This window comes from Perca flavescens, chromosome 11 (genome assembly GCF_004354835.1).
Source record: "Perca flavescens isolate YP-PL-M2 chromosome 11, PFLA_1.0, whole genome shotgun sequence".
Lineage (NCBI taxonomy): Eukaryota > Metazoa > Chordata > Actinopteri > Perciformes > Percidae > Perca > Perca flavescens.
The window spans coordinates 10,209,706-10,232,903 of NC_041341.1; the positions used below are offsets into that span (position 1 = coordinate 10,209,706).

The following is a 23,198-nucleotide window of genomic DNA, read 5'->3' on the forward strand; positions in this document are numbered from 1 at the left end:
GAGCTACATTACTGGTTGCACGGCGTTGTCTTTTTACTTTAACAGTGCATCGACGACTACCACTATAAGCTAATTAGCGGTTTGCACTAAAACTGGTCACATTCGATTAGCATGAAAACATATCCCACGGTCGACTCGGTACATGTATATTATTAACTCCTAGGTTCATTTTGTGCCAGATTTGTCCTTTAATAATATGTCAAATCAGCAGGTCACTACAGTGGATTTTTACAAGACTAAAAACTGCTGGTTTAAAAGGGAACAACGTAAATGGAAAATAGAGCTGCTTCTTATCATTCATCCCTGACTAATAAAGTAGAGAGCCATAACTCACATTCATACAGTAATATGTAAGATAAATAATAAAGTCTGAAATGTGGTTTTATTGCAAATCCACTGATATACATTATATGTTGTGGGATTATTTAAGTAAACTACAGCAGCACAGATGTTGTATCTGACAGATAAAAAGCACAAACCAAGCATGCAAGCAACTTTGTTAGTTGTAATACATGGCAGTAGTCACGTTTCTGGGTCCAACACTGTCACTGTATATGTGTGACTGGATATTGTTGTATCGAAAGTGTCGCGATAAGTATGCAATATTTTTACTTTTATTGTTTCTTATATGTCCTGTTCTGTAGACATGCTCTTTATGTATTGTTTTTATACTGTACAACCAGTAATACATGTCCTGTTCTGTAGACATGCTCTTTATGTATTGTTTTTATACTGTACAACCAGTAATACATGTCCTGTTCTGTAGACATGGCCGTTGTTTATTTTACCAGTCCAATATGACTATAATAAACTTTGTATTGTAAGCAAACTTGTTTTATTTGTTATGAATCTATTTTGATGAGTTTTCCCAGAACTTTTGTAAATTTACGTATGTTAAAGAAATATCAAAATTAATATCGATATCGCGATATTCATAATGAATATCGCAATATCACATTTTGTCAATATCTAGCAACCCTAATATGCAGCATAGTGCAGGGGAATAGATAATGGGACTTTACGTTTTAAAGGGTTATCCCAGGTTGACTGACTCGGCTCGGCCACCCAGGGCGAGAGGTGGGTCGGACGCGGGGTGATTTCAATGTGTTTAGTCGTCACAGGACGCCGCACACTTTGAAAAACAACAATCATTGTTGCCATCGGTGGGAAAGAGGTATTATATAGTTTACTCGGCAGCAGCATCTAAATATTGCATCTCGCCTGGAGACACAGGCCTACTGTTTCTAGTCTCTTGACTTTTACAAATTCCAGATGCACACTTGGACATTTGGAAGTAAAAAGTCTATTTGATAGCTGAGAATGTGACTTGTTTCACATGTGCCTCGGCATGTTTAAGGCTGAGATAGGCACAACAAGTTTCTTCTCTAAGGCTATACATAGATGGACGCTCCTCTGTTCATATAATGAGGCTACTTAAGAGGCCTGTCCACCAATCACATCATGTGACTGTACTCAAACTTTCCTAACCTCTACCTGCGCTATTTTAGAGGTCCTGTGACTTACAAAACCTGAAGTAACAGGACACCACTAGCATTCATTTGAGCCGCTGGGTGTTGAAAACATGTCAGCCAGAGAACAAAGCCAGTTTAGACAACCATTGCCAGGTAAGGGATTACGGAACTCTTGGCAACGTCTCTGTTGTGTTTTATATTAGGGATATGTGAGGTGCCTGTTCTTTTCTTTCAAACACATAACCAAACTTCCAGTGTAGGCAGAAGTTGCATCACTTTGTTAGTGCATGTACATGTCCACATCGAATGACAGCCTGCACCAAGTAACTACTCAGCTCCACTGTTGGTTTTGGCTTTAACTTGGCATCTTGGTAAAGTCACTCAGCCCCTGCTGAAAGCCTTCTCACTGATCGTCATTGTTCTCTGGGCAGCCCCGCCATGTCAGGTCATGTCAAAGATCATTGCTTCTCAAATTCAGAAGAGTCATGCTATTGTTTGGAATCATTTTGCATGTTTATGGCTGCAATGTTTGAACAAGCTTGTACTGCAAACTTTAAGCCTTGATAATATGCAAAAATATGTAAATAAAAGTATAACTTAGCTGTGGCTAACATGGCAAGGCAAAAACAGCATTAACATTTTTACATCACTGTGGCAGCACTTGAGTTTATGTACTTACTGGAGTTATATTCTGAACCTGGCTATCATAAGTTTGAAACATGTAGGATTTATCCTGAATATTAATGGTTTGTATGATTTGAAAAGGTTAATCCACACAAAATGGCATACTGTTCCCTTTTCTATTGTATGTTGCCTTTTGCTGTTACATCCATGTGGCCGCACTATGGACATGGTTCTTTTGTGGATCAATAAAAAATATGAATGTAAAATCATTAGCGTGCAGCAGCATAAAAAAAGCAAAGCAAGCTATCTCAAATGTTGGTCCCCCGCCAGAAGACTCATTGCTGGGAGAACTGATCTGGCAGCCTGCATATCTGCACACACATTACACATACACAGACATAACATGCACAAACACACTCAGCCCTCTTGTATCTGCCCCTAGGGGTTTTTTGTAAGCAATAGCCGACAAGAGCGCTTCCCTTATCTGAAAGGCCACTACAGGAAAATCCCAGGATATGGCCTCTCCCAACCCGTCCGTCCAGTCACGCAACTTCTTTAAGGAGGGAAGGGGCCCTGAACACTACCCTCAAACACACACACACACACACACACACACACACACACACACACACACACACACACACACACAATCCTTCAGCTAGAACTCACACAGTGTTAACACAAACACCCAGACCTGCACAGCCTGACAATCACCGGTCTACGGCACACAAAGCTGCAGGTCTGACACAATGTGACCCTTTCATACAACCACTATCAGCATAAAATGGGAGTTACATGTGCAGCCGGTATGGGATACAAACCATCGGACAGACAAACATTTTAAATCATATTAGAATGAAACAGAAATGCCTGCACACACAATTAACGATTAGTGCTTCAGCCAAACATACACAGGCAAACGTAGACTTCAAGTCCAAATCCTTTTTTTCCTCTATTCAGTGTTTGTGAGTGTGGGGGTCTCATTGTGGCCGCCTGGTGCCTGTTTGATGTCATTCTAGTTTTCTTCCCCAGTGGGGGAATCTGCATCGTGTTTTCCCTCCCCATCGTTTCCCCGCTGCTAACAGCTCAACAGTTTATGACGCTGCAGAGTCGCTCGTGTGCACTTCCAGTTCTCCGTGTAGCTGCAGGAGAAACACGTTTAAAGATACTTGGCCAGAGCTTGACCAGAAGTTGGAAAGACATTCCTGTAAATTTGTGGTAGGCAGTGAAGGAGAGGGAGAAAAAAAAAAAAAAAACACAGATTCCCACTAACATCAAACATACACACATCGCCTTCACAGAGCAGGACAGGAGTGGGAACGAAATCCTGTTGCACAATATTTAGTTTTATACTGATTGATATCATTTGATTGTATCTGATGGTATTTAGGTGTGAATAGAAACTAAAAGACAGATTTCTTCTTCTTCGTTGAGCTGCCCCGGTGCTCTCACTGTTCATAGCTACAGCATAAGGACTGATTTACAGTTCAGTGTGGGGATTTTCCCAGCACCACTGCAACACTAGACAGATGAGTATAGTGCCAATTAATCGATTAGTAGATAAACGCAACATTTTGATAATCCATTTCACGTCATTTATCACGTAATAATGCCAAGCGTCCGATTTTTTGCCTGTTTTATAGACTACCCAGCTTTCTGTGGTGGGATATAACCCCGCAAAACCCATTGGCTCCTAGACAGTAGTACATTTTTGACTTTGACAACTAAAAAACAAAGATCGAAAGAAACGGTGTCAACAATGTCACATTGGGAATTTTACAGTTTATGGAACTTGGCTAAAACAACCCCTATAACATATTAAACAGCAATGAAACGCTCATGCAAAACATTTTACGGCCGCCCTAAAAGCACCTTCCAACACTTTCAAAAGGTGTAGTTTGACAGCAAGAGAGGTCACATTTTAGCATTACTAAACGGTTAGCTTCCTGTTCCTTGAAAACAAGCCATTATGGGATTGGTGAAATGTAGAGCATGCCTTTGATGCAAGATTCACTCCAGGCAAACATCCCTGTCACTCAGGGAACGAGGCGGCCTTTAAAGGATTTGACATCTTTTCATCATGGGGTATAATTAAGTGAAATCCAAAGAACTGTGATGTGCAGACGTGTTTTTCAACATGCAATCTACTCTGACTATTCAGGGCAAAGGAAAACAGGTCAAAGTATAAAGTGGTGTCAGTTTAGATTAGATTTTAGATTAGATTCAACTTTATTGTCATTATGCAGAGTGCAAGTACAAAGACAGCGACATGCAGTTTGCGTCCAACCAGAAGTGCAAAAAGAGCAGAAAAGTGCAATGTGATATATACAAGTATAGACAGGACAAGAGATATAGTGCAGTGTAGACAATAGTGTACAGTTGGTTTACAGAAGGTGGTTTGGAGTAATATTAATGAAATATAAATATGTGCAGTGTATGAGCAGTTGCCTTACAAGAGCAGAATAAATATGGCAATGTAATATAAACAATGTATGAACAACATGTACAGATATGTGCAATGTAGTAGCAGTGACATTTTAATAACAGTAAGAATAATAGAGATATATGCAGTGTATTAGTATAAGAAAAACTGAATATATATATATATATATATATATATATATATATATATATATATATATATATATATATATATATATATATATAATATGGATATTCAGTATGAAGCATATAGACAGATATGTACAGTATGTACAGCTATGTCCAGTGTGGTAATAGTACCACTGTAGTGCAGAAACAGTCAAAACAGAATCAGTTAAGCTTGAAGCACTGAATAGTGAGAATTAAACAAAGACTAAAACTGGCTTAAGTCATGTTTATTTGGCCAGTAATCAACAAACGGCGCAAAATAAACCTGAAACTAAATTTTTGAAATGCTTTAAGTTGAAATAAAACAACAACAACCTATGTGACACAGTGTGTACTAATTTCAATAACATACGTATCTATGAAGTAGTATTAGCATGTTGTATGGAGTTAAAACACTGAAAACAAAAGGAAAGAAAAAAGGAAACGCTGTCACTGGTTGGAAGTCTGCCAGATTTCGAGAAAGTATAAAGCATGCCAGCAATGCACAGGGGAATATAATCTTGATTTGAAAACATTTAGTTCCAGTAGATCCTGTACAGAGATCTCTGTTCTCACGCAGATGTGCAGGAAAGGGCAGTGCTTGCAACAAATAACAGCCAATGAGCTGGGTCACTTATAGGTTCAACCTCCCATCAGTCTGTTGATTAATGTCCCCGTTTACTTCCATGACTTTAGGGGAAGGAAACGACTTTTTCGTGATCAGACAAGAGTGTCATCTCGGCATGTCAAGGAAAAGAAGGAAACAGCAGCTTTGGATTGAAACAAAGTCCTGAGAAGAAGGAAAAAAAGAAAAGAAGAGGGAGGTTCTGGGTTCTGGGAGTGTGTGCAGAGGGTGTGTGTGTGTGTGTGTGTGTGTGTGTGTGGGGGGGTGTAAACAGTCACAATTTTGCAATTTGAAAAAGCATATTGTTACATTACATTACATATTGTTGGATTTCAAAATGTTATTACAAAATGGTTGGCTGCACGTTAAATGGTTGTTGTTTAGGGCCCCCAAAGCGGCAGTGAGCCAGCCCTGTAGGTTTAAAACGGTGCGTGCGTGCGTGCGTGTGTGTGTGTGTGTGTGCTGCAGCATAGAACTCACACAAGCAAATGTTGATGATCAAAATCAACAGTGATAATATACTATCCAAGACACAATGTCTGGTTTGGTCGTGGATGGTAGTGGGGTCAGGGGGCGTCTGTTTTTTTTTTTTTTTTTTTTATCAATACTCTACGCTGTTTTTTTGGCTGTCTGTGCTCCTTTTATCTGCTTCAAAAGTAATGTCATCGGTTTTTAACTGGGCACAGAAGAAAAAAAAAAAGACAAATTCAGGTCGCTGCGTTAGGCGTGCCTCGCATATCACATCGCCAAAATAATTCTTATCAGTCTCCAGGCGGTCGTCAAAGCTCTCGGAGGGAAGGAATCATGGAAGGGAACAGACTGAGGCAGAAGAACAAACACTTTCTTCTAAAAGATGTCTAAATTTAGCCCACAGATAGTAAGTAATTGGATGTTGAAGCTCTTGATAGACGAAGATGAATATAGATGTTTGAAGTCTGGAAATATATGCAAATGACAATCAACATTAAAAGCTCATTTACACTTCTGGATAAAAATCACTGTTTATATATTTTTGAAAATTTCTTTCCAAACCCTGAAAGATTTGAATCATGATCCTTCAATAAATCAAATAACACATCTTCTGCGTCTCTGATCCCCCCAACAAAACTTTTGAGTGGGACTCTAAATGTCACAGAAAGCCTTGGTGGGCAAACTCCGCTCGGGCCAACAGGGAACCAGGGGGAAAAAAAAATATGTATATATATAGGATTGAAGGGAGATGTTGTGCTGTGGTTTTAAAGCTGGAGAGACAGAGTAAACTTTCCAGAGAATGGGAATTGGAAAAAAAATGAAAACATGATTAAATCTGTCTCCCAGCGGTTGCTTGCATTCTCACGAAATACTGAAAGACGAGTCGTGAATCAAGAGCCAACAGGCAACTTCTGTCACCCCAGTGAGATGTCCTCCTCTCACATATTATGATACGGAGTTGGCAGGTGAATTACGCTGAGGTTTTTAAGGGCACGTATAAGTAAAATCCACGTCTTTCAAAAAACAACACCCTCCTAATCGAGCCCATCAGGATTGAAAAACAGACAAGACCGGTACTCTCTCTCCTTCCGAGCTGCAACCGTTCGCCAGAACTTAAAAACGTTGTTCTTGACCTCTTTCTTCCTTCTGTTCACTTGTGTCATGTGTATGGTTTTTGTGTGTACATGGTTCAGATATCCCAAATACCAAATTATAGCACACGACACAGTGTTACCACATCAACTCTGATTGCTAACAGGCCCTGGATGTTTTCAATGAACTTGGAAAGCAAATCCACATTTTTCAGCAGCAGTGAGCTACAAGCCTTTCAAAATATCCAGCGCTGCCTCGTAAAGTCACGCTATGAGGCGAACAGTCCAGCTTTCTCAAAAAGATCTGCCATTTTAGGGCAGCCGGTTTTACCTAACAATTTATGGGAGCATTATCTTATACTCTAGGCATGCCCCCGCCCGAACACCCATCCTAGGCTCATGTTTTGACTGGGATAACCCCTGAGAGTCAACCTAGGTGATCTTGTTAGACATATACAAAGACTCTGTGTTTGAGAATCCACCCCTGTAAACAGGGACCGTCTGTCTAAACGTTTATGGCACTGTATAACACTGCATGAATCCAGTGTTTTCATGTTGAGGTCTTTAAACACACTCTTTAACACTTTACAGAACATTGCATCTATGTAACATCCCTCCACTGCTAGCTTTTCTTGCAAGGCCAACGATAAGACAATGACTCAGGCCGTCCCGGTCTGTGTAATCATAATTTTTTTTTTTAATTCTTACATCAAAGCCAGATCATTCTCCTCTTAAGTTTCCTCATCATTTGATCCCGCCTCTGTAGCATTGTCTGTCTTCATTTCTTTACCTGCATTTCCCTTGTTTCAGCATAAAAGGGAAGCGTACACTCACTGGTCACCATGCAGGGAGTTGCACTCATGCTTACAGTCAAAGTCTCTTATAATGGAACATATCATGAATCATATCTGTATGGCCATCTGTACCAGCAATAACCACCATAAGGCAACATACCACACCACATGCCACCAATTCAGTCTTCTAACTTCCTTCTATTTTGCCGTTGGTTTTACCATGCAAGTTGTTCGTGGTACATTTTGTGGTGTTGTGTTTCTTATGGACTTTTTATTTATGTAGCCTGCTGTTGCTTATCTATGTATCGAGGCATACTTCACCCCATCTGCCCTGGTTGTAAAGCACTTTGGGTCAGTTTATGCTGTTTTAAATGTGCTATATAAATAAAGATGAGTTGACTTGACCATTCATCTCATTGGCTCTCCAGGTTTCACTCTTTGGATTAATTTGGGGTTGTGTGACTGGGTCTTCATGAGCAGCCGTTTGTGCCCAATATCCTTTTAGAGCTCTCATTAATCATGTCTGCAGCAGGCTTCACAAATGAAGTCTTGAAAAACTAAGAAATATTTGGGTAACTTGAATACTTGAAGGGATCTACATAAGAGTGTCATGACACTGTCATGAACACGTGACACTGTCGGTTAGGATTCATTCAGTGTTCATCGTTCAGGAGGTTTTACCGGAGGGCCGAATTATTTCCTCCTCTCCAAAATTGGTTCAAACCGATAAAAACACTGAAAGAAGCAGCTCATGTTAAAAATCGGTGTTTCTCCGACGCCGTTTTAGCAGACACAGGACGTCCCGTAGGGGCTGCGAGCCGACCTACTGCTAACGTTTGCTCAGCTTGTTTTTATGATAACTTAATATCCAGACATCTGATGATTAAACTCCTTCATCCGGTTAAAATATATATTTTTTAACTATTTATGACAACTTCTGGCAGACAACCACCACGCTGATGCATGTGCAAACGGACTGTTACCTTGAAAACAATATTAGTTTTCTCAGACATTGAACATTGTTGGAAACATTTGGGATAAAGTACACAACTCAACAAAATATATAACATACGTTGTCATTTTTAGACATTTTAATGCGTACGGTGTAATGACAATGTTCTTGAAAGACTCAATATGTAAAATGATAATGTCCTTCTACTAGTTTGTAAAGGTTGCATGGATTAAAGGTGCCCTGCCACACGTGTTTCATTACTTTGTGGTAATGTCTGAAGTTCTACCATGGACTCTGTAACATGTTTTGTGGAAAAAATGCCTTGGTTACCTTGTTTCAAGCAATTCAAGCGTGGTATAAAAGGCCTGCAGCAAGACTCGGGTCGATTTTTGCCAGTTCTCATTAATATTCAACAAGCTAAGCTGCTTGACTCTGATTGGCTAACAGCTAGCCAATGAGAGCCTGGCTATCAGCATCCTTTACCCAGCGCAACTGGGCAAGCTCATGAATAGTAATGAGCTCAGGCAACACCACGTCAGACTGACCAGTTTTTGTAATTGGCCTGATTTCTCTGCTTATTTCTTTTCAGTGGCTAGAGCTGACAGAGGAGGTAGCAGTTCATTTTCACATTCACGACATAAACACATATGGACCTAACATATTTCAAAAAATGTAAGGAAAAAATGGTTTGGATTGGCAGGGCACCTTTATTCTGTCTGGCAACAGGAGGAGCTACAACAAAATCTCAACAATAATAACAGCGATTTCTAAACAAACTCTAATCAAGTGTCTGACTCGAGAAATCAACACCCTGGTTGGAACAAACAGATGGTAACCTGTTCTACTAAAGGTGATGTCAAAGATGACTTTATTGAAAGTAGACGCAGATCTATTATGTAACCTGATAATGAACAACGGGCTGTTTTTGGCATCGAACAGCCGTGTCGCACAAAGGAGAAAGTTGGCATACACTAGGCCGACACTGCATATTGTCAGAGATGTATCACATGTCACGTCAATGCCAGTGCCGACAGGGAAAGGGTGAGACAGGCTGTCTATGACAACATGTTTGATGCCGGTAAAAAGCATTCAGGGGCGTTCTGTTTTAATCCACAACCTTACACCACTTTCATACAGCAGACGGGCGTTGGACATATTCATATGGGACAACTATCTTGGGTTAATCGCTGACTGCTACAGTTAGTAGAGACTCCAGTCTGCAGTATAGTTAGAAAGCTACAATTTTACTGCTAAACCATAGAATTATGCACAATCACATTACATAATTACACGTTATCTTTCGCTTCTTCTTTTTCACCTACACGTGGACTCTTTCTCTCTCTAAATTTCTTCAAGGAGTCAAAGTTTAAAATTATTTTTTAACATCATTATCGTTGACTTAATAAAGAACCCTGGTCAGCAGACAAAGGGGCCAGGTCAGGAGGAGTGTCATGAGGTTGGCTGATGTGTCTTGACCCAGATTTAACGCACATCACATTGTCAGTAATCAGAGGCAATCTTCACAAACACATCAATCAATCACACTGCAATAAAAAAGGTGTAGTCCATTGATTTACATTTCCGTAAAGTTAGGGGGCTCACAAGAGACAGAATAGTAAAAACTAAAGCAACAGAGGCTGGTGTATCCTGCCTTTTTAATGGCAAGATCAGGTTAAAAAAAAAAAAAAAAAAAAAAAAAAAAAAAAAAACCCTTGACACTTGTACAATCGGCATCTTTTCACTGCCAGAAAAACACCCAACAGCTTTGTAACTCCATGTTCCCGGTTAGTAACTAAAATGTTCTGTAAAAGCTGAGATCATTCTATCAGACTGGACAAACTCCAGAGCCACAGAAGGCATTGTACAACACAGACTCCGTATGACTGACATAAACGGATATTTATATGTGTAAGATTGGCGAGCAAGCCATGTGCAACCCATATTCTGAACATGTTAACGGGATCACGCTCATGATTGCAGGAAGCACAATGTGCAGAACTCGGATGGCAGACGTCATGAAGGGACCTGTGAAAACACTGAACCATCTCTGACTGGATCCGTTTTCATACGGTAAAATGTAAACCAAAGATGCTCTGTTAATGACGTGCTTCGAAATTGTCTCGTCCATTGTTTTCTCTTTTTTTTTTTTTTTTAAGGGAGAGCTCTCAAGGCTACAACAAACTTCCTGTTCTTCCAGCTAACAGCTATTTACTAAGTGGTGCATATTTGTCTCAGAACACAATGAATATCTTCAAGTGGAGGATAATAACCAGCAGACTAGCTACAAGAGCATTTAATCAATAACTTAGGTAAAAGAGAGATGCCTTATTAACTGCTGAGACAGCACAATGAAGTAAATTGTTGGTCTACAGTGAGTGCACATATACAGTGACAAAGCAGCAGTATTTATGGGGTGATGGGTTGCACATGGGCTGTGTGATGTGACATGTGATTTTGATCCTGCCCTCCATTGCTACAGGGCACAGGCCGTCTTTTCAGTGTGCCTGACTATTGCTGATGTTATATGAACTGAAGGAGAGGAAGTGAAGAGTAAGGCAGTGTCAGGGAGACGAGCAGAGGCATAAACACTGACAAACTGCAGGAAGGTATGTGCAATGTATAAAGCTGCACAAAGAAGAAAAATAACATGTCAGACCATGGAAATCTCCATGACTGTCTGAAGAGAATGACTTTTTAATAAAGTTCAATCTTCTGCAAAGACCAAACACCACTGGGTATTTCAAATGTGCAGTAGGTCAGAGCTTCCCACACTTTTAAAGTGTATTTGTGGTCAGAAACACCAGACTAACTCAGCTTGAGAGCGAGAGCAGCACTGCATTCACAACCAAAAATTGATTAGAGATGCAATTTGTTTCTACGAAAGAAAACGCACCATTACCACAGACTTCTAAAATCAGAACACCTTCAACAACAATGTCATGTTTTCCATGTGAAATTCAAGGATTGTTTTTTTTTTTTTTTTTTTTTTTTATTTTTTTGGGGCATTTTAGGCCTTAATTTTTATAGGACAGCAAAAGACATGAAAGGGGAGAGAGAGGGGGAATGCATCAAAAGGCTACCAGGTGAGCTACCCAGGTGCCCCAAAAGTTTTTTTTTTAATATTAATATTTTTGAATAATTTTGTAAAGGTTGCCTAATATTGGAAACACAGTTAGTTCACCCAGTGCTGCAGAAAGAAACAGTTTCATTTCTGTTTTCTCTGCTTGTTTGTGTCGGCAAATGTAACTTTGGTGCAGGGATGTTTTCGGTTGACCTTTGACCAGACCATTGTGGGTGAAAATAAGGACAGTAGGAGGATTATGGGAGTTAAGTAAGGCTTTTAAAGGGCAACTATTTTATAGCATTTTTAGGATTATACTTGCATTTTGTGTTTGTACTACAACATGTTTACATGTTTTAATATAAAAAAAAAAACACTTTCTTTTTCTCATAGTGCCCATGTCTGCTGCACCTGTATTCACCCACTGTATGAGGTGCTGTCTCTTTAATCCATCCTCCCGAAAAAGCCAGCGCGCTTCCTTGAAACTAGCTAGTTGAAGCTGGAGCTACAGCAACAGAGTATATTGTAGGACTTTTTACTGTGAACAATCACCAATAAAGGCTTCTAAACCAAATATTACACAACCAGACACGCCCCAGCAGTAAAGTGACCGGGGAGAAATTTCCAACATTGGTCGAGATTACAGCTATGTCGCGTTAGCATGGAGCTACTTAATAGTTAGCAGTACGCTAACGTTAAATTGTTAAAAATTGCAGATAAAGGCTGCTGAACCAAACACTACCCAATCGGACATGTTTCAGCAGTAATGCGACCCGGAATTGGGGAGAATTTAACAACATTGGCAGCCCACATGACATTGTTTACTGCCGTTAGCCATGTAGCTACTTCAGTTAGCAGCAATTTCAAGGAAAGGCTTTTAAACCAAATACTACATAAACAGAAAATGTTTCAGGAGTAATGTGACCAATTTAACAAATTTAACAACACTGGCAGCCAAGTTGACATAGTTTACTGCCGTTATCATGTAGTTACTATGGGACAATGTTAACACCGCAGTGGCTGAAAAAAAAACAACTCCAGTCCTGCCTACTTGGAGCAGATGACCAACCAAAGAAGGCCGTCTTAGAGTTGCGTAAGACTTAGCCGAAAGTAGAAAAAACTGTTGAAACCAGAGTGCTCAGAATAGTTGGAAATCTGAACGTTTTAGCTCACAGGAATTTGTCTAAAATAAGTTACTTTATTATCTAAGTATAAGTTTTTAAAACTTTTTAAAGTTTTTTGGTTTTAACATGAAAATCCAACAATGACAGAAAACGCAGAAAAGCATATGTTCCCTTAAACAACAGGATCTGAGGCAACATGCATTTATTTTTATTGTGTTATTTTTCCATTTCCTATAGTTTATGTATATTTTTTAATGTGTATTTGTGTTATTCTGATGTGTGTAAATTTTTCTTTTGAGCAGCTGTAGCACAGGAATTTCCCCAGTGTGGGATTAATAAAATCTATCTTATCTATTAAAATCAGAAAAATGCACGTCCATTCTTTGTGTCATATTTATAAAGCTACATGCACACGTCTCTTTTACACTGACTTCATTTAAATGTCAAGGGGTGTGGACTGCAACATGCACTGAACTCAACTTTAGATTTTGGATTCAGTCTCTTTTTAATTTTTTACTTCTTTTTATAGTACTTTTCTGGCAGCGTAAAACCATGTGTTTGCATGTTCTGAAGTATGCGTGAGCTGCACACATTCTCACTGCATGTTCACCTCATTATTTAACACCAGTTCACGGGTGAGAAATTGCATAGTTTTAGTGTTTAAGCAGCAATAAAGCATCTGGCCCCAGGTGTTTGATAGGAGTTTGACATGACTCCACTGATATTCCACATGTGCTGTCTGTCTATATGTAAATACAGGTGAGAAAAACCATGTAGAACTTGCCGTGCCATGCCACCATTTATTTGAACATGTGATATATTCTGTTTCTCGTAGGGTACTAGATGGAGACACATGCTGACTGACTTTTGTCCCCGCTTTATAAATCACGTACTGTACACTTGTACGTACTCTACTCAATGTAACAGTGTAAAGTCCATACTAGAGTTATGTTCCCTTGTATCCACCAGTTGCATGTTATCTCTGAGACATCGGACACAGAAATTTCTGCATATTCATCCCAACTGTCTGTTAATGGTGAACCAGATATACCACTGCAAAATGTATGTAATCAAAGCTGGGGGAAAGTTTATTATAGGTTAGAAATTTCAAGTTTTAAAAGCCCTTTTGTAGAGTTTACGGAAACTGACTAATGAAGTGATTACATGATGGCGCAACTTCAGCCTATCTTGCAAAAGTAGACAAAAGGGTGTGAGAACAAGCAGTGCTGGAATGTCACAACTCCTCTGACTGCATGTAACAACTTAATTCATACTGTAGGTTCACAGTGCAAACAGCTTGGCACTCTGCAGCTACAAATGTTTTGATGTATATTGCCATTTTATTTTTACCTTTCATTACGTTCAGCATTTCGCAGGGTTAACATTGTTAGCCATGTAAAACCTAGCTGTGTAATAACAGTACGTGTAGCAACACGTTGCATAAAATACATTATAGAAGGACGGCTCTGCTATAATGCACTAGCACCCTCTACACAAATAAGTGTAGGTTCATGAAAAAGGAAATTTAATAAAGACTATAAAGATGTCTAATCCTGATAAAATCTTGGTGTCGGAATACTTTCTGTGCACATTTACGTCACTATGTCACTGACTAGCAAACGATCAGCAGACGAGATTCAGGAGGGTTTTTGTTGTCTGAGAGAGAGCGAACGATTGAGTGCAACATGTCCATCTACAAGACCACACAGGCAAGACAATGCACAGGAAATGAACCAAAAAGTAACAGAGCCAGGGACTCATAAATTGTAACATCAGTGAAGCTTGAGGCGACCAGGCAACTTACTCAGCAGCCAGTCTGCCAACACCTCGGCTAAAATGTCTGTTTAATTCAAAGAAAACTATCATCTGTGGCTGGTGGAGATGTTACATGCATGACTCACACATAATTGACTTCCACATGACTCATCAGGTTTTCAAAGCTGGGCTGCCTGCAAGTTTAATCAACTGTGTGTGGAGACTTGAAACTTTAAAAAAATAAAAATAAAAAAACATTTCATAATTCTGTTTCATAGTGACTATTGTATGTGTTGCTAATAGAGAGGGTGGAGCAAGGCCACAAGTATTGAGGATGTGTTGTTTCCTAAAACCAGATTCCGGCATGCTTCTCATTCCTGCCTTGGCTCTCAAATGTACTGCCAGCACATTTGCGCACGTTACTCTCAAATCAGTTCCAGTTTCACTGACAGTAAGTGCCGGCTGGTATTCGACCCGGGCTGACCCTCACCTTTAAAGTAGCTCTTGACTCTCAGGTAACCCACGCTGAGGCGAAGGACCGACAGCTTGTCCAAATGGGTGCGAACCTCCCCTTCAAAGGGCAGAAGGTCCGTCAGCCGGTCCAGTTCCCCGTTCAGCCGATCCCGGTGGCGCTTGGAAGGGTTTGATTTAACGACTTCATTGCCGTCAGAGACCTTCTTACTGTGGAGTAAAAAGAAGAAAAAAAACATATAGTTGGTGATTGCGGTGTTAAATATGCAGATTGAGAAAGCCTGTAAAGCGAGACGGATTCAGTTCAGGCCCTGGCTAACCGGCCCTGTCGGAGCATGCCATCTGTTGTGGGGTGCAGTGTGACACATGCCAATTAAACGTGACCCATATTAACTTTTAGCAATGCTCCAAACCGACTCAGGGAATAAAGATGCAGCCATGAATGTGACTCAAGCACTGTTCTGAGTTCTGAGTCAACAGAACAACAGCTCCCATGATGAGTGTAAGATATTTTGTAAGACAAAAATGCTAAGAGAAAGAGAAAGAGAGAGAGAGAGAGAGAGAGAGAGAGAGAGAGAGAGAGAGAGAGAGAGAGAGAGAGAGAGAGAGAGAGAGAGAGAGAGAGAGATGGAGCTGTTGAATGGCAACACAATAAGTATTATTTTATTTTTTATTATGGTACAAGATACGTTTTTTAGCTTGGAACAAAACGGTATCATGTTTCATCTTTTCAAGTTAGTTTAGCTCTCTATAAAAGCAAGTAGAAACTCACCAGTATTTAAAAGGAAATAGCACTGTCTTCGTTTGGCCTGCACAGTGCCTTAGCAGAGGATACCGAACTGTGCTGCATAGAATGTTTTGACATTTGACTTTTTTTAACAGCTGAGGCTAAGTTTTTTTTTCACCCATGGCCTCAAAATGCACTACCAAGCTGGAATAAACAGCACAGAACATTGAGTCGACGTTGAGTAACAGAAAACTCTACCAAGCTTCCCAAACTTATCTCCATAATATAATAGTTCTACGTTTGAAAAATAAAAACAATAAATCACAAAATGTAATGTTGATGTCTCAAGATGGTTCATTTTTTAACACCAGTCAGAGAAAATTCAACTTCTTAGTAAACCTGGCTTAGTTCGTATCGATTTTTTTCAAAGAAAAAGTGGGCACATCCAAACAATTCTCATGTGCTGGACAAAAAACAAAGACTTGAAGAAAAAGAAAATCCCGCACACTGCTCTTGCTGCAGCATCACCAATTATTAAAGAAAACTTCAAAAGAAAACTAACTTGTCGGCCCCTCTGGACCGGAAAATTTGACAATGGCACAATAGTTGGCACACTATTTAACAAATACAAAGATGCCACCCATGGTACTGAAGAATAATGATGCAATTTAGCTGCTTCAGGCTGACATTAGCTTCACAGAGGCTGAATCCTTGATGTCTCAAATATGACAACAATGAAATCGGCTGCTTAAATTGTCAACTGGTGGATTGTCAGCTGTCTGTCTCCTCGACAGCTGTCTGAAAATAAGACAATGCAATCAGCGAGGTTGTTGTCGTTTCTAGTGAAAGATGGACCGGTATGTTTGGTCTTTTTGAACAGCAGACAGATTCAGTCCACTCTCTTTTAAAACATGGAAAAAAAAACACTCTGTATTGACAGAGTGTTTTTTTTTTCTCAAGGACACAATCTTCGGCCCAGAATAAATAGCACAAAACATACGTTACCACAAGTCACTCCACTGACTACTTATGTCGTTTGTCAAAACTGAAAGCATTTTTACCATGACAGCAGCTTTATTTGTTCTGCTTGACTTTCACTTTAAGGGTTTGAGACCACCCATGCTCCAAGTGCAAAATACAAAGTCACGAGGCTCGCTGGAGATACATGTCTTACTCCCAAATCAGACACACGTGTTAGGCTACAGCCGGAGTGAAACCAAGTGTCAGTGGAAGGGTGCAACGGGGACGCCACACGATACCGCTGTTATCATTCCTCCACTACACACCTGCTGAGAAAGACACTTACAGCCAGGGTAGGACGTTTACATTTGGGGGGAAACTTTACCCCCACTGTCCTAAAAATCAGGGCATTTAAAAAGTTTTAGGGGACAAAATTGTAATTAGTGCATAAAGTTGCTTGTTTTTTTTGTGGGTGAACTGAGCCCAGATTAAAATGCATACAGTAATCACCGCGTTGTGCCAACACTAGTAAATAAAAAGCATGCTATTGCTATTATCAGGGCATTTAGGCTATATGTAACAGCACTGTTTGTGTGTGTGGCTGTGTTAGGGATGGGATGGAAATTAGATGGATTACATGAAAATAAAATGATGTCTTAGTGTAGGATTAGGATTTTGGCCTAAACTGGTAAATATCTTCTTTTTCGTCTCAAAATCTTAAGGGCAATTTTTGCCTCTCAATCACATTTTTCGTTAGGCATTTTTGCTGTTTTTTTTCCCCCTTAATTTCTGACACTGCTTGCATTTTATAATAATAATAATAATAATAATAATAACTTATTTATATAGTGCCTTTCATGAAGGACACTTATTGTGAACTAATTCCTACCAAGGAATAAATAGCTAAAGAAAAAAAATGAAACGATGAGTCTCTAAGTACGTAACAATTATGACAAAGTCAACCAAAACTATGATAGTATAAAGATAGCTACTGTATTCAATCGGAGTATCTCACATTTATGACTTATTAGGTCAAAACAAGTATCTCAGTTTCCAACAGTCTCAGCGTTTTGTGGATTTATTTGTTAAATTAGTCGAGTCTGGTGAACGTCAAAACGCTCACATCCTCTAATGGGTGGGAAAAATGATCCATCGCATGCGTCAAAATTAAACATCTCTGCAAAACAAGCGCCAGCTGCCGGGCTTAGTCACCGTCTCCTCGCCTCTGCCAGACCAGAAGGTTTTAAATATACAGCAGTCGCAATTTGCAGAAGGAGTGGGGAGTCTAACGAGGTAACGAGGTTATTTACCAAATGAGATGAATGTGATGTTAATAAGCATGGGCCAATCTGTTGTTTAGTTTAACAGCGTTTAACGAACAAATCCTGAAGTGCACAGCCCTCTGCCAAAAGCATGTTTTTAATTTACGTGCTGACAAAAGCCTCTCTGTGTGCACTGTGAAAGCGATTAAATAATGTTATGAAATATGAAATGATCAAGGCTAATTAGCTTAATTGGAAACTCAAACATTTACTTGGCCAACATTCGCATCCTGAGCATGAAAGTGATAGTGGACTCTAGTTTTTATTTGTATTAAAGCAAGAGTCTACAGCTGGGCGCCTGGGTAGCTCACCTGGTGGAGCAGGCGCCCATATGTAGAGGTTTACTCCTCGACGCAGCGGCCGCGGGTTCGACTCCGACCTGCGGCCCTTTGCTCATTTCCCCTCTCTTTCCCCCCTTCATGTCTTCTGCGGTCTATACAAATAAAAAGTACGGTCATACTGGTCTGCATAGAAATAGTAAAATAAAAAATAAAAAATGGTATGATTAAAATAATAGATGTGATATGATTGCTATCGATGTAGTCTCACATTGCCAGACCTTCCTCCACAGCGCTGCGGAGGAGGGTCTGGCTAGTCCGTACAGCATTCCGGGATGGGGGAAAAACGTGCTCTGGTTTATTGGCATTTCTTTAAACCAATCACAATCGTCTTGGGCGGTGCTAAGAGCCATACGGAGCAACGGTGCCTCTGCAAAATAGCCTCGGGAAGGAACTTGTTTTGGTGGAACATGTGTACGTTCAAAAGTAGTTTTAGTCGTGCAACAGAAAACTCAGATTGGACAGATAGTCTAGCTAGCTGTCTGGATTTACCCTGCAGAGATCTGAGGAGCAGTTAACCATAGTCCTCAGAAATCCACCGGAGATCAGAGTGCCAACACAAAGGAAGCCCAAAGCAACGGATATCCGGCCTAAGTCAGTGAAATCTGGCGGATTTTCCGTCGATAACAGAGCAATCCCGGAAGTGGAACGTCGTGGATATAGACTACTATCAATGTATTGCAAAGCCTTATAGGTGACTCTTAAACATGAGGAAAAGTTTGTGGCTCTTTCAGATATCCTTAAGCAGGAGTTTTCTGTAACTATTTATTAAGAGGAACCAATCACTGATCTTTATCAGGCTGGCCAAATCTAAATCACATGAAATCAGTTAGTTTCAGCCCTAAAACGCATCCTTAGCTTATATTACTACTTATCCAGGCCTATTACTACCAAAGCATATCTGCAGTTTTCAGTCTGGAAATTACCTACCTAAATTCCTCTCTTAATTTCTCTCTTTACCGAAACTTTGGTTAATGATAGGCTATAAAATGTCCTCCTCTGCCACTGAATAGTCTGCAGGGAATGCAGCCTGAACTTGATTGCTGGCTTCAAACCCAAACTGTACCTTCTCAGAAACAGAGCAGGACTGATCTCACTCTCAAGAAATGTCTAACAGAGACAAAAGCCAGCATTCAGAACCATTTTTTTCCACCTTGATTTGCTATGGATCACGGGGTTGAGCAGCAGACGTTAATTGTAGGAATTAAGGCATATGTTTCGCCTCATCCCTCAATTTCTATTTGGTTTTGGTTTTTCTTATCTCAAGAGCAAAAGAGAAGCGCTCTGAACCCAATCACCCCCGTCTCAGAGTCAAGGCAGGCCATGTTGCTCTCAGTCTGCTGTAATGACACTGACGCACATTTGTCTGCTCCAAGCAGGCGGAGCGTCTGCCAGATCCAGAAGGGATGACTCTGTGGCTCAGAAGTAGGAGAAGCGTCCTTTCTATACACATTGGGCTGCTGGGAAACACAGACTGCAAATTTGGAAATAGGATAGTTTACAACAGCAGGCCTTAGCCTACAAAGAGCTGTCCAGGTAAAAAAGAGAATGGAGAACTTACACAAAATAATTATAATTTGTTGTGCATAAATGTCAAAGATGAAGAGTGAACAAAGGCAGTTGTATTAAACAATATCTTATAGAGAAGCGTTCTGCAATCAATCCAAACTTCAGGTTTTCTGTTACTTTATGCTCATGCTGAGATAAAAAAAAAAAAAAAAAAAAAAAAACTCTTTTGAAAATGTGATAAATGATGCTCTCCAGTTGCATCTATAGCACAAAACAATATTAAGGAGCGGCTTGAATGCATACAAAAACTCAAGGTCAGATATGATCTTTATGCCTTTGCCAATAAATTGTTAAATATGCTTCAGATATATTCAGATGCAAAAGCGTGACACAAAAGTAATGTATTCTGCGTTTTTAAAAACAAACAAACGTGGATAATGGGGAATTGGATGCAGTTTGTTTTCTTGCGGTGACTCTGGGGGTGTGGGGGTGGGGGGTCACCGTTGGAGTCCACTGAATCTACCATTCTCTGGGAGGGAGCAAGCCACAAACTCTTTAGAGCCAACTTACAAACACTGGCTCCAGGTCAGGTTTGCGCCTGAGTTTTTTTTTTTTTTTTGGGGGCTTTTCCGCCTTTATTTTTGATAGGACAGCTAGGTGAGAAAGGGGAGAGAGAGGGGGGAAGGCATGCAGGAAATCGTCACAGGTCGGATTCGAACCCTGGACCTCTGCGTTGAGGCATACAGGCATACCTGTACACATTTTAACATCAATGTATGCTGTGACGATTTTTCACTCTAAAGTCGCTGAAAGCTGCTGCTGTTTCAATCCTGTCGGCTCTCTGCAGCGGGCTGCTGCCGCGGCGGCACTTAACGTTGCCGTGTCCAGTTTTACGGCAGCAGCAGCAGCGCGGACGGCGCCTTCAAGCAGCCCTCACCGGCCAGCTACAGCGCCGCCGGGGAGCTTCAACACGTTAAACGGGGCCGATGAAACCACTCATGAACTATATGTTGTGTTTAATGTCGTTCAAGAGGATAGACAGGATTTTGAACAGCGATGCCCACGCCACACACACACACACACACACACACACACACACACACACACACACACACACACACACACACACACACACACACACACACACACAATGTGTGTGTGTTACTTCACGCAGCACATGCAACTGATTTGAAACGATAGCTACAGATTATACATTATTTACCTCCGCTGGCGCAGATAAACTAACGCTACACTCGTTACTGTAAGTAGCCTACAATAAACCCTCAATGATTAGCTAATTAGTCAATACTTATCAGTATACCCACCTACCTGTTGTACAGGCATAAACATGTAGAAACCGATATTTCAGTCTGCTTTGTCTGCGCTGTCCACTCGCAAAGCAGACAGACAGACAGCCTCTGCTACCGCGAGCATTTTTTTCCACTTTTTCTTTTTTTTTTTTTATTCGAATATTAATTTTTACCTTCGAAATTCGTTTTTTAAAAACTATTCGAATATATATTTGAATTTAGAATATTTGTTGACAGCCCTACAGCCCAGCCCAGGATAGGAAATGAACTAACAATGTAAAGATCAACAAGCCACTGACAGATATGTACAAATGTGATTCATTCCATAAATTATTATTTTTTGTCTTAAATCCACCAGCCATTTTGAACGTCAACAGTAACGTTACCTGAAAACAACGTGTAGTTCCTTTTTTTTTAGCAACAGTTTGCTTTATGTGTCATGGTGCATAAATATGAACACTAGCGTTGCTGTCAATGGGCTTATCTGCAAACGTTAGCTACCGACGGTTACCTCGGAACAATCCAGCAAATAGACGGTACCCAAAGGGTGCTGTTACCTGAAACAGATGATTTAACGTCACCGCTCATTTTACACACAGTTTAGCAACAAAACTAAACGCTGAGGGAAGATTACTACCTTTTTAATGTTGTTTTGGAGCGTTTTAAACAGTGAAGTTAATACAGCGTGTCGGGGGAATACAGCGTCTCCTGCAGCGGGGCGTCAGAGGCCGAGGGGACCGCAGCGTTCGCTAACATTCGCTAACGTACGTTCGCTTCTTGTCTCATCTGGGGTGAGAACCTCCTACCAGCTCTACCCACTGAGCGACAGCTGCCTCGTTTGCTTTGCCCTGATCCACCGCACAGTCAAAGGCTACCTGACGATATATTAGACGGATAGAGAAACATAACAGCTTTCAACATCTATAGAGGTAATGATAATATAACGATCATAAAATGAGTTTTACTGTAAGCTACATTGTTTGATTTTCTAACACAGCTTCAACATACACAACAAACTATGGCATTCTATTGTTAGCTGTGCACAGAGGTTTTATTTCAAACTATTGGCATAGATGGAGACGTTCTTCCTGAAAGACTGTTGGACAATGAGAAAAGTATTTAAGCGAGGACTCGTCTTTGAAACTGACACAAAAGGGCAAAGAACAAAGAGCAACTTTGTTGCTGTTCACTCGTACTGTTATGGCGTTCTGCCAAACCTCTTATCAGCATGTCTGCCTGTGTGTGTGTGTGTGTGTGTGTGTGTGTGTGTGTGTGTTTGGTCCATTGAGATTACTGTGCAAAAAAAAAAAAAAAAAAAAAAACACATTTGCACTGGTGAAGCATATTATGCCTTCATTTTTATTATGCCTTCTTATTAAGGATGCCATTGTTTGCTAAAAAAAATGCTTAGTCACACAAAGCATATGACTGATAATCCACGTACTCACTGGGGGGGCTTTAATGAGCCATATACACTATAATGAACTCCTATTTCCACAGTAACCTGTAGGAGTGATGCTACTGCTGAAAAAGCAATACTGTACAGGGCTCAAATAAACAAGAAGGACAAAGCAGATTCCATTTTCGGTGTTGTTAGTGTGTATTCACCAGCGCTGCACTGCAGGTACATAAAGACAAAAGCAATGCAATAAGTCACGGTCAGTTCTCGTCAACCTGGGAGACTATAGTTTGGGTAGTAATGTGGGCTTGTGACGACATGATGGTCCCCGTGGGGAACTTATGAGTTAAACCTGACCCAGTGTTAATACATGAGAATAATGTCGCTTGCAAACTAGAACGGTCCCGTTTACCATTTGTTGTGTTTGGTACTAATCAACAGCGAATATTCAAAGCTTCGCTGGTGGCACCTGAATGGCTCATTTGTGTGACGTCCTGTTTATGTGTTATTTAAACCCCCCACCGCCCCCCACGTAGCACCAAGCAGACTTTATATTTCACAATTATTGTTTTCCGTCAGATCGTTTATAGATCTCGACATTTCC

At 40.4% G+C, this 23,198-nt stretch overlaps 1 protein-coding gene across 1 annotated transcript in view; it reads right to left on the bottom strand.

Annotated features, from left to right (window-relative positions):
* LOC114563739 (aryl hydrocarbon receptor) overlaps positions 1–23,198 on the bottom strand; it is a 48,739-nt gene that overhangs the window by 20,338 nt on the left and 5,203 nt on the right. Inside the window, exon 2 of the mRNA XM_028590558.1 lies at positions 15,049–15,239. Within this exon, the coding sequence (XP_028446359.1) occupies positions 15,049–15,239 (191 nt within the window). The remainder of the gene's footprint in view (positions 1–15,048; positions 15,240–23,198) is intronic.